Consider the following 12,244-nt stretch of genomic DNA (forward strand, 5'->3'; position numbering starts at 1 on the left):
GTTCAAACATCGATGGTTGTACAGCACGCGCTCTGATTGGTTGATTATTTGTTTGCAACTTGCGGTTATAACATCGTCGGGTTTACTAATGTTGCACCCTAGTTTCCTGCGACATATCAAACACTATAGAGATAGTGGGTTATCACATTTCGATAGACCATGAACTGAGTTGAGAATAAGACGTTATGCATGCCCCGTTTCCATTGTGCATGTTAGTTCTTTGTGGAGCTAGAAATGTAGTTACGTTTTCTAGTTTTGGTAGGAATTCATTGAGACAAATTCATTGATATGAAGTGACAAGCTTGCGTTCTTCAGTTCGTAACTGTCAGTGCGTTTGGTATTTTCAAGAAAACTTACAAAGTGACCGCTTCTCGAATTGAAGACTTAATAGCTCTGTAAATAACTTTATAGACTTGCATTTGTGAAAGTAAATAGCGTCAGGCTAAGAGGCAATAGAGACCTTCAGATCCACGTTTGCCGCAAGCGTCAACTGCGGTTTGAGGTTAGACGTTTGCCGTTCGCCGTTCGGACGTTAGTCGATTTAGATTGGGGTAAATTGTATCGAATAGAAATCATCTTGTCAACGCATTAGAAATTGTCAAATTAACGCCAATTTTGACAAAAACAAAACCTCAAACACAACGTCTGGCCCTGGTCACGTGACCCATACCAGTTTATTTGCCGTTCGCGAGAAACGTGGATCTAAAATCTCTATTAAACGACAGACGGACTCGGAAGAAATGGAGAATTACATATCACTTACTTCCTCCAGTGAGAGAACTGTGCTTCTGTCGTCTTCCAATCTGTCACAGAATAAAGCGTTTTAGAGAGTTGTACATTTAAATACCTAAAGGCAACAGCCTTTCTACGCCAGTTAAAAGGTGGACTCAAGTGAAATATATTGGGGTATTTTACTGTTTATGATTCGTTAACTCCTGCCCTTTTATACCTGGGTCCTTATTCAGAGTGTGGATAATAATTATATGCTTTAGAATTGTATATGTAGTTTACCTATTTTTATTAAGGGGGTCAGCTTTATATGAACATTAAGTTCTTCCCTGCTGGCCACCTATTTGCATGTACGCATTTGTATATTTTTGGCGCAAATAAAGTTGTTATAAATCTTACACCAGACCGAAAAAAATTACTATCCAGTTGATTGTTTTGTTACAGGATATTTTTCTAAAAGAGGTAAAAAACGTTCTCTGGTAAAATTGTATAAAATTGTACGCTTTCAACAGCTAGTCTGCTGTCTTCGACGGACAAAAATGAAATGATAAAATAGACCTAAGAATTTGAATATAACAAGCGAATGGCATATATTAAATAGAATACGTGTGAAAGAATGTGAGAATGCTAAAAGTGTAAAATTAGTGTTTGTTTAAAAGAATATTATATTGAAGGTGTTGGAGGAGTCACCTGAAGAACTAGTTGGGATGTTCTTCAGTTGGGCTCACCCAACGAATAGTCAGAGCTTCGCGGTCCTCCCCTACATCAAAGGTATCACCGAACCTCTTTCTAGAATTCTCAAAAGTCATGATATTCGAGTAACCAACAAGCCAATCAAGACACTACAACAAGAGTTCCCTGCTCCCAAGTTTCGACCTCGAGTCGACGACCAGTGCAATGTTGTTTACAAAATCCCTTGTGGGTCTTGTCCCTGGAGTTACATCGGCGGGACAAAAAGCTCGTTTAGTACAAGGCGAAAAGAACATATCAGAAATACTAAACAATGTGCTAAAGGCTCCAACGTAGCGAAACATGCCCGGACCTTTGATCATACCATCGACTTTAACAATGCTGAGATAATTGACAAAGGCAACAGCCGCATTAGAAAGACGCTGGAATCCTGGCACACAGCGAAAACTGTCGAGGCCGACAACAATTCGTGCCCTCCGCCGGGACAATATAATATTCTTTTAAACAAACACTGATTTTACACTTTTAGCATTCTCACATTTTTTCACACGTATTCTATTTAATATATGCCATTCGCTTGTTATATTCAAATTCTTAGGTCTATTTTATCATTTCATTTTTGTCCGTCGAAGACAGCAGACTGGCTGTTGAAAGCTCAATTTTATACAATTTTACCAGAGAACGTTTTTTACCTCTTTTATAATGAATCCTGGTATCGGATCTTCAATATTTTTAGGATATTTTTCATCATTAGCGGGGCTCCTGCACGCCGAAGGCGCGCGGGCGGAGTCCTATACCTTAGAAAATTTGGTAACCCATCGATCTGAAAAAATTTGGTTGTCACGTCTGTCCGTACGCGAATACCTTGAAAAATAAGAGAGTAGCACGATTACCATAGCTATATCTTTGATTTTGGGTATCCATATGCATGTTAATTAACAGCTATCAAAACAAGCTACCCGTTGACCCGTATTACGTGATCATATCGCAGGCTCAGGTTTAGAGCTTATCGAGGTCACGTGTTTTCTGAAGTTGACCGCTGACCAGGGACTGTTTTTTGTTTTGTTTTTTTTAATTTGATCGCGGGTTTAAGCCAGGTTATTACTTTGGGGGAGAAGGAGAGAGTACATGCAAAGGCAAAAGTTCGGCGCAAATTTACCCCTGGCGCGTTTTTGGCTCTTCTTCCGACATATTGCTTGCACAATCGTCTCGTCAGTTTGTCAGTTAATAGCGAAACCACACGCTAAACAATTACATGCTCACAATTGATCATTTTTTGAGTTTCCGATCCAAGAAAGACAAATCCTCTTTTTTTACGGTTAGTTATTGCAATCAGAAGCTCCGCTTTTAGGCTCGGCTTAATCTACATATTAGCTTCAGTACAAGCTCGAACTTTGCAAATCTGCATATTTGCGTCTTGTAAAATTGTTGGAAATGTGTCTAAAACTTTTGTTTTGAAATCTTTCAATTTGCAGAAACAAGAATATCTTAGGTATCAAACCATTTTTAACTCATAAGTCTTCGGATCCATATTAACCCCCGTACGCACGTACGCATGTACGTACCTCCAGAAATCCAGAGAAAATAGATAATTATATATTGTGATAACAGGTTTTTGGGCCGCTTACGGTTGTTGTCCTTGTTACAACAATCCGAAGGGAAACACGCTTGCAGCGACGGAGTTTGTCAGACTCCTAGAGGACTCGGGATCTGTTACAGCAAAACAATCCAACGGGCAGACAGAGAGTACGCAGTTACTGGGGTCCAACTGTAGAGTTTAATCCACTAGCATACTCAGAACGTAACCCGAATGTAACCAAAGAATATTTTACAAGGCACGACTGTTTAAGCCGAAAACACGGCATGGCATGGTTTAAGCGCCACGCGCGCGCTGGGTTGACAATGACGCAATCAAGTACGCTACCAAGTACACGACTAAAATGAAAGCAAAATTTTCCTACTGTGACCAAATCAAGTTTAATGTACCCGTATTTAAACCAGGAACACCAGAATATCAGCATATCGCGAACCACTAACTGTTAACGTCTTCCAGCTGAAAAACTAGCTGTTATTTGTCGAAAATTATATTGAAATCCAACTGTAAACATGTACCGGCCTGCAGATGGCGTAGTGCGCGCGCAAAAAAAGTGCGAGATACACAGATGTTTTACTTACTGGGGAGGTGACAGGAAAAAATGTAACGGGCACCGTAAAAGTTTTTAAAAAAGATCAATAACTTTAAAAAACGCGCGGTTACCCCTACATTTTATGTTATGAAATGGAAGTGGTAAGCCTATTCAGCAAGTGATTAGTTTCTGGTTGTGAGCAAAAGGAATTGAGACGGTATTTTAGCTGAACCAGAGGAAGGCTGTCAGAGACGCTAAAGACGCTGTTGCGGCGATTTTGTTATTAAAAAACATACCAAAAATGATTTTGAAGTTACCATTTACCATGTAGTTTTAAGATCTTTATAAATGTGTTTGCTTTTCTATGTGAAGAGGCGAATTCTAAGGAAATCTGTGAAGTAATATCCTTTCCTTCTTTTTTCTGAAAAATGCTGATGTCAGCATTTTTGTTGAGATTCAAGGCTAATTATCTTGAAAAAATGCGTGGTTACCCTCATTTTTCTATGTGGATTCCAATAGCCCTTGCAAAGATCTACTTTTTCCGCATGGTCCTAACCTGGCGCAAAAACCTTTGTATTTAGTAGGCACCGTCCTTAAAGACCTTAAGGTGATTTCCCGTTTTTGCACTGTGCATCTTAGTCTCCTTCGCAGCCGTTATTAGGGTCGTCACGCAACGCTCCTCCCCACTAACGGCCGTTAGTGGGGAGGAGCGTTGCGTGACGACCCTAATAACGGCTGCGAAGGAGACTATGTGCATCTCTACTGCGCATAACATCAGCTCTTAATTTGCGACATTTCCAAGATGGCGGCTATGCGGCCTAGAGACAAGAAAGGTTGTTTTCGAAGACTGAAAGAGATTAAACGGAGACAAATGTCGGCGGTTAACTGTAAAAGACCCGGAAAAGTTGTCGAGGAGGTTGAAATGGGCACTGAAGCTCACTGTGAGTCACAAAGTTGCCTCGAGTTACGAGGGAGACGTATCGTGGAACTCGATGTGTAAGCGAAAGAGTTGGAGTGTAAGAGTTGTGGAGCTTCACTCCAGTTGTTGAATTGTCTTCGTGAAACGGTATCGGGGTTGGGGAATTTCCTTTACGTCACCTGGAGCAACAGTGACTGTGGAGAGATAAATGTCTGTCACACAAGTAAGACCCATCGCTCAAGTGACAAACGAAGAGGAAGACCGATTTTCGACGTAAACACGAAACTGGCAGCGGGTAGGTGCAATTTTAGGCTTGCAACTCGAAGTATTTCTTGATGAAATAAAAGGTGGTGGCCAAAAGTTTATTACTATTCTCATTTTCAATCAAAACCTCGTTCATTTAGGTATGTTACACGCCGGAATAGGGCCAAGTCACGTAAACGCGTTGTTGACTTCAATCAACAAACCTCCTGTAAGTCAAAGTACTTTCAAAGCCAGAGAACGAGAAGTTGGTCCTGCCATCAAGGAAGCAGCGAAAGCATCATGTGAAGAAGCAATGGAGGTGGAGAAGGAGTGCTGGAGGAAGGAGACAGAAGAAGTAGTTTCGATTGGCGCTTCGTACGATATGGGTTGGCAGAAGCGTGGCAAAGGACATAATAGTCTGAAAGGTCTGATCAAACTACTCGAACCAGAAATTGCTGTTTTTTGTATTTGTATTTTATTTCCTGGTGCAAACCATCCGAAAGGCTACTTAATTGTTTGACAGATCTATATACTATATATATATATTCTTTTAAAGCTTTAGTCAAAAAGTTTTTTTATGGATTAATATATTCTTCGAATGTTTTTCTTGTTATAATATATTTATTACTACAATAATTTAATTTGTATCATTATTTTCATTTTAGTACCATTGGTGATCTGCTTTAATATGGGGTCTTTGACTCTTTTGCATTTCATCCTTTGAATTCTGTTTTTGTATGCCATAAATTGTAAAAATTAAAGTAAAAATTAAAATTAAAATTATATATAGAAAGAGACATTCAGTATATATTTTTATTTATTTATTTTTATTGAACTATATGTATCTTCATGTATCTATCTTTCTAATTATTTATTTACTTTTTTAGTTATTATCGTTAAGTTATTTAGTTGGTTATTTCATCTTATAATTATTGTTGAACTTGTAAAACTAACAAACATTGTGTTCATGTAATCTTTCAATGGAGATACAGTACCTAGCACTATGTAACAATAGTGGCATTTTCTATACACAGTTAAATAATTATTAATTTTCTACAGGTGTTGGGTCCATGGTTGGCCTTCGATCTGGAAAAGTGTTGGCATACAGTACAAGGAACAAGCGCTGTACTGTTTGTCAGTCTGCTAAACGAAGTGGGTGAGAAGTAAGAGCACATGACTGTCGCTGCAATTGGTCTGGGTCATCAAAAGCGATGGAGCCAGACGTTGCTGTAGAACTGGCCAACAATGCAGGAAACCATGGGGCTCAGATATCTATTGTAGTTGGGGATGATGACTCTTCAACCATAAAGAAAGTCAAAGAGAGTGTTCAGCATGATGTAGACAAGTGGTCAGATATTGTCCATGCCTAAAGGTCAATGGCAACCAGCCTTTATTCACTCCAGGCAAAACACAAAGGGGTCTTGAGCAATGAAGTAATTGATTACCTGCTCAAGTGTTTTGGCTATGCACTTAAGCAAAACAAGGACAATGTCGAGGGGCTAAGAACCAGTGTGAAATCAATTGTTCCACATGCTTTTGGCCATCATGAAAACTGCAGTAGTTCCTGGTGTGGCTATCTAATCAATCCATCAACGTACACTCACAACTCGCTTCCACATGGCAAAGATCTTCAGGGGCAAGAGCTGGAAAGTGATCTGAAAGAGGTTGTGGACATTTGTTCAGAGTGCTGATAAACTTGCCCCTCTGGGAAGCAGCCAGGCAAATGAGGCTCTAAACAACACAATTAGCTGTAAGGCTCCAAAGATCCGGCACTATGGTTCCAGCGAAAGTAATGACTACAGAGAAGCCTGTGGTGTGAGCCAAAAAACTCTTGGTCACTCATATGTGGCAGAGGTGAGAGCTTATGTATATATTGTACATTTTCCTTTGAGGTTAATTATGATGATAGCAATAGATAGTAATTGATTTAAAATAATTTTGGTAAATAAATTTTATGTGTGTCATTAAAAAATAACTTAAATACTACGCATGCTCTCATCTGGTGGTAGGTTTATGTAGATAAGGGTATGTAAACATGATTGATATGTTAGATTTGCACTTATTATAGAGAAATATTTTATAAAAAAACAAAAGAGGACTTTTTCATGTCTACAACTAGTCTGATCTAAACACTTGGGCCTTATGGAGACACTTGGAGTTAAAAGAATTCTCAAAAATTATGCAAACCCTTGACTGCATGTCGGGTTTGTATAACCAGGGTTTGCACAACTGTCTTCAATTCCTCCAACTCCCCTGATGTTTAGATGAGGCTATGTAAACATGGGAAAAGTCCTCTTTTTCTTAAATAGAGGTTCTAAAAGAATTTCAAGTCAGAAAGGGGATAAAAGCAGCACATCTCTCTTGACTTCTCCCATATATCTACCTGAAAAGTATGTGAATATCATTATCATTAGGACCTGAGAGGGGATGGGATAAAAGGCACTTTTTATTAAGTTTTAATTTACATCTAAAAACTACAATTGCCTTCCGTTGCTTCTGATAACTGATCCCTTGGTTGTTTTGTGCCAAGATAGATACATGTATGCAGATACTGCAAGTGATTATGATTTCTTTTCAACATCAAATGCCATATTAGACACTGCAGAAAATGCAGCTATCACCAGGAAGTAATAGTAAAACCTATGCAGATAGAGTAGACGGGAAGATGTCTAGACATAGCCGCCTATCAAAGAGCAGAGAGTTTAAGAAGCAGAGAAGAGACAGAAAGGAACAGAGAAGCTCAAAAACAAAGCAGCTAGAAAACAGAGAGGGCAAACAGTATGAGAGTGGTTTGGGATTTAGGTAAGAATCCCCAGATGTCGAGAGTGAAATCCCCCCTCCTATGACACTGGCAGAAAGAAGAAAAATTTCTTCAGGCAGCGATTTCAACAAAGTAGTTATTGACCTGGAGACCTCCTCAAGAGGTAAGTAATGTTCTATCAGATACAAGTCTGCTGATTTATATACTGTATGTCAAATAATATAAGTATGTGCATGTGACTTCACTGTTGATGTAATTCATGTATTGGCTGTATAATCATGTACAATTGAGGATTTACAAATAATTATCATCTGAGATCCCAAGTGTGGTATTCTTACTTCCCTAAGTCCTGGGCTCCCACATACTGTACCATACTGACCTTCAACCATTAATTAGGAGCTTGTTTGCCCTATGTACCAGTACATGGTCAAAGACCAAGTTGCTTTTTGTTTTTAACAAACTGCTCATCAATTAATAAAAAATCTCATCATTACCGGCAGTTGTTGTGCTTATTTAAAAAAAGACCAAATAATGCTTTAATAATATTAAAACTATTTTTGTTGTTGTTCCTAGGAAATGATACAGAGATATGCCACATTGCAGCTACAGATGGTAAGGGGAACTTCAATGTCTACGTCATGCCTAATCATGGCATATCTGCAGGGGCTTCCACAATAAACAAACTTTCTGTCAACAACAAAGGCCTCGTATACAATGGGCCACCAGTTTCAACTGAAAGTCTGGCAGAAGGTGTATCAAAGCTTCTTGATTGGTTGAAGCCGAGGAAGCCATGTATACACCTTCCTCACAATGGCAAAAGCTTTGATAGTAAGCATCTAATGAAAGCCTGGACAACATGTGGCGACCTTGAAGAGCATAGCAAAATGGTAATGGGGTTTTGTGATACACTCCATGTTTTTAGAGAGCTGTTAATCCTGACCGTCAGTCACGTAGTCAGGAGTCCCCTGCTTCTGACCTTCTGGACACTACCTATACTGCTCATAATGCATTGGTTGAAGTGCACATGCTTCAAAGACTGGCTTCAAAATTTGTCAGCGATGATTGCATCCTGAAGCAGTTTCACCCTTTCGTGGCTGGATAAATATTATGACTTCTTGGACAAGGAGAGAGAAAACCTTAGTTCACTGCAGCCTCTCATTCAGGCTAAAGTGATCACGAAAGGAATGGCTGAGAAAGTGGCATCCTCAGGACTCACAATTACGCACTTGCAACTTGCCTTTCAGAGAGGTGCAGCTGATGGTCTCTCCGATGTGCTAATGGAGAGGTTTCGAGGCAAGCCAAGAGTCACTAGGAACAAACGTGTTGTAGCAAATGTTTGTAACTTCTTTCAAAATTAGGCTGAGTTTCACGCGCTGAGATGTTGCACTAATTTTTACATACAGTGGCCAATACAACAATAATTATATTTTAGTAATGTTAAACTCAGGCTTGTGAAGAAAATGTCCCCTAATAGGGTAAATTGTGTGTAACTAAAATATGCTACAGATGTCAGAATTACACCAAGTGCTTAAACAATTTTATTGTTGTTCAGAGCCCTGACATCTACCATCTTGTAACATTGAGAGTCTTGGCTGGTCATGAGTGTAAATTGACCTTAGGAACAATTATATTTATTGTACAAAGAGAAACAGCATTTGATTATATATTAACCTCTGAGAGGGAATTCCTAATTATAATTATATTAATCAAAGCCTTTGAGAGTATTCAGGTCTCATCGATCAGGTGATTTACAATTTAAGTTCATTTACATAATGTTTAAGCCTTCAGGGTTATAGCCTCCAGTACGCAGACGCTCTTTGTGCTTGTCACACAATCTTCCTTCGTGAGGGAGGAAGATTGCGTGACAAGCATGAAGAGCGTCAGTATAGGAGGTCATGGGGAAATTGAGTGTTGACCGAGTATCAGTTGAGATGTCGATCAAGTGTTGATAGAGATGTCGATAGAGTGTTGATCGAGGAACGATCAAGGGTATCAATTGGCACTTGACCATGGATGCCTTGAGTACATGTGATCCTGTTAACAAGCACATGTACGTCCAGATCAGGGAAAACAAAACATCAAGTAAAAAATCTTAAAAGTTGTTGTCACTGACTTAAAAATCTTAAAATAGACGTTTCGGCTAAAATACTATAACCTTCTACAGTGATGAAATGAATGTTAACGGCGTCGAAATGTAAATGAGATGTTTATAAGAATGTGAGGAACTCGCTAGGGATTAATTTAGCATTTTGTAAATGTCTGGAATATGCGCGTGGTCATTAATTGAGTTCGGTTCGCGAATGGAATGCCACGCTTCCAAGAACAATCTACGCGACCACAAGTATCTTCATTTCAACTCTCACCACCCTTTGCAACACAAACGCTCAGTGGCCAGAACCCTTCTTGACAGAGCAAAGAATATTCCGTCGACTGATGAAGACAAAAAGTCCGAAGTGCAACACGTGGTGGACGCACTCAAAACCAATGGTTACACGGACCAATTCTTAAAAAGCTGCCAAAGAACCAAACCACCTAAAGCATTAAATCAGCCCCAAAATAATCAGCCACAAAGCCACAGAGGCTTTGTTACTTTGCCATATTTTCAAGGAATCTCTGAAGAAATTGCAAGAACTTCGAGACAATTCGACGTAAATGTTGCTCGCAAATCCGTGAAGACGGTTGGTTCGATCCTGAAGAAACCGAAGGACAAATTCAATCAAGACCTGTCAACTGGTGTCGTGTATAAAATCAATTGTAAAAACTGTGAAAAACTTTACATCGGTCAAACATCCAGAGCACTGAGATCCAGAACAAAAGAACATAAAAGAGCCGTCCTCACATGTGACAAGAACTCTCTTTTGGCGCAACAGTGTATGAAAAACAACCACGAGTTTGATTTTAATAATGTCAAGGTCATAGACTGCTGTCCCTTGTGGTCGCGTAGATTGTTCTTGGAAGCGTGGCATTCCATTCGCGAACCGAACTCAATTAATGACCACGCGCATATTCCAGACATTTACAAAATGCTAAATTAATCCCTAGCGAGTTCCTCACATTCCTATAAACATGTCATTTACATTTAGACGCCGTTAACATTCATTTCATCACTGAAGAAGGTAAGAGTATTTTAGCCGAAACGTCTATTTTAAGATTTTTAAGTCAGTGACAACAACTTTTAAGATTTTATTACTATGCCTGACTACAACTACAGTATTTTTAAAAACATCAAGTAACTTGAATTAATCTAACCATACGACACAAACCAACAATTTTATAATTAAGCTGTGTGACGTCTTGTAACGATCACTGCATTGTTACAAAAATAGAAACAAAGTGCAGGAAAATAATCTAAACAATAATGTCTAGGTCTTAAATTGCTGGAACCACTGGGTTATCTGCAGTATGTTTGCTGTCTAAGAATCCCGATCAACCTACATTGTACAAACATAGTTGATCATTTAGCCATTTACTAACCACATGGACTAGTGTGTCTGAAATATTTTTTAATGAATTTGAAGGGACTAACACAGCTAATAGGTCAACTAATTATTTAAAGGATGGGCCTTACTTCTGATTTTTTTTCTTTAACCGCGCGGCCATGGGCCGAGCGCGGTTCATGTTCTACCCTTGGTTTATTTTTTTAACCGCGCGGCCATGGGCCGAGCGCGGTTCATGGTTTATCCGTGGTTTTTTCGTAGTTTTGTCTGCGACCAGACCCAAGCTTCCACTCGGCCAAATTTTGAGTCACGCAACCTGTGAAGTTTACTCGCCAAAAGCTGTTGAAACATTAATAAATCTCATCTCCGATACTGACTTTCGCGGGAAAAAATTAAAAACCCAGCGTTCGTCAAAAATTATATTTTTTCACCAGAAATTTAGCTCGGAACATATACATATTTATATTCCTTTGAATCGTCGATGAAATGACCTTTTCCGGATATCTTTTCTTTCGGGGTCAACAAAAACCTCCGATTACAAAATCACGCCGAACCCACACGTTGCAAAAAAATCTCTTCAAAACCCTGACTTCGAAGTGATATAACACTTCAGCGTTAATAGCTACCACACATCGGCAGGCGGTAAATCTATTCGTTAACAATCCAGTTTTATCGTGTTAAAATTTCAGCGAAATCGAACAAAACCAGAATTAATTCGAATTTTTTTGTGACCTCACTCCCCAGACTTGACCTAACAAAGGAAGCCACGGTCACCCATAGCAACCGAAAAACACGAACATAACAAAGCCGAACGTTTCGGTCAAAAATCTCCAGAATTATCGCCTGAGAGCTTAAACTTAAATGGGAACATCTTTTTCGAACTTTTTTCAACTGATTTAGACGAAAGACTGGCCTCGGCGGGCTACAAAAAAGACCAAGAGAAAAACAGAACAAGACAGGAGAACAAGCCGATAATATTTCATCGCATGGCTTTCGGCACGAAAGCGAAAATACAGCTTACTTCTGGATAAATTCAGCCTTAGAAGCCAGCAACCGGCCCCAAATTACTTTCTGTATCCTTACAAATGTCTTGATTTCCATCTCCGAAAGATTTTGCCCCAATTTTGAGCAAATAAACACACAGGCGGCCCAAGCTCTCAATGTTATCCTTTTTTTTTCCCCTTTTTATGCGAACGTTCAGGCTAACGTGACATATGGCATGTACTATTACATAACGACCGAATTTGACCAGGCGAAACATGACTCCCGCCTTGCAGCATATGGAGGTGTTGTGTTACAACGGTTTGAATTTATAAAGGTTTGTATGGGAATGCAACGG

At 39.3% G+C, this 12,244-nt stretch overlaps 1 protein-coding gene and 1 pseudogene across 2 annotated transcripts; both read left to right on the top strand.

The window, feature by feature from the left end:
- Nucleotides 1–1,353: 1,353 nt before the first annotated feature.
- Nucleotides 1,354–1,934, top strand: LOC149112241 (uncharacterized). Its single transcript, XM_089289305.1, has 2 exons — nt 1,354–1,362; nt 1,404–1,934. The coding sequence occupies exons 1-2, from the start codon at nt 1,354–1,356 to the stop codon at nt 1,932–1,934; spliced, it is 540 nt and encodes a 179-aa protein (XP_089145431.1).
- Nucleotides 1,935–4,006: 2,072 nt separating this feature from the next.
- Nucleotides 4,007–9,179, top strand: LOC110046407 (uncharacterized; annotated as a pseudogene). Its single transcript, XR_016207343.1, has 5 exons — nt 4,007–4,759; nt 4,869–5,132; nt 5,767–6,561; nt 7,304–7,631; nt 8,042–9,179. The product of XR_016207343.1 is annotated as an uncharacterized LOC110046407 (transcript).
- The last annotated feature ends 3,065 nt before the right edge of the window (nt 9,180–12,244 follow it).

This window comes from Orbicella faveolata, unplaced genomic scaffold (assembly GCF_042242905.1).
Source record: "Orbicella faveolata isolate gen_17 unplaced genomic scaffold, um_ofav_v1 contig_2, whole genome shotgun sequence".
In the NCBI taxonomy this organism is placed as follows: domain Eukaryota; kingdom Metazoa; phylum Cnidaria; class Anthozoa; order Scleractinia; family Merulinidae; genus Orbicella; species Orbicella faveolata.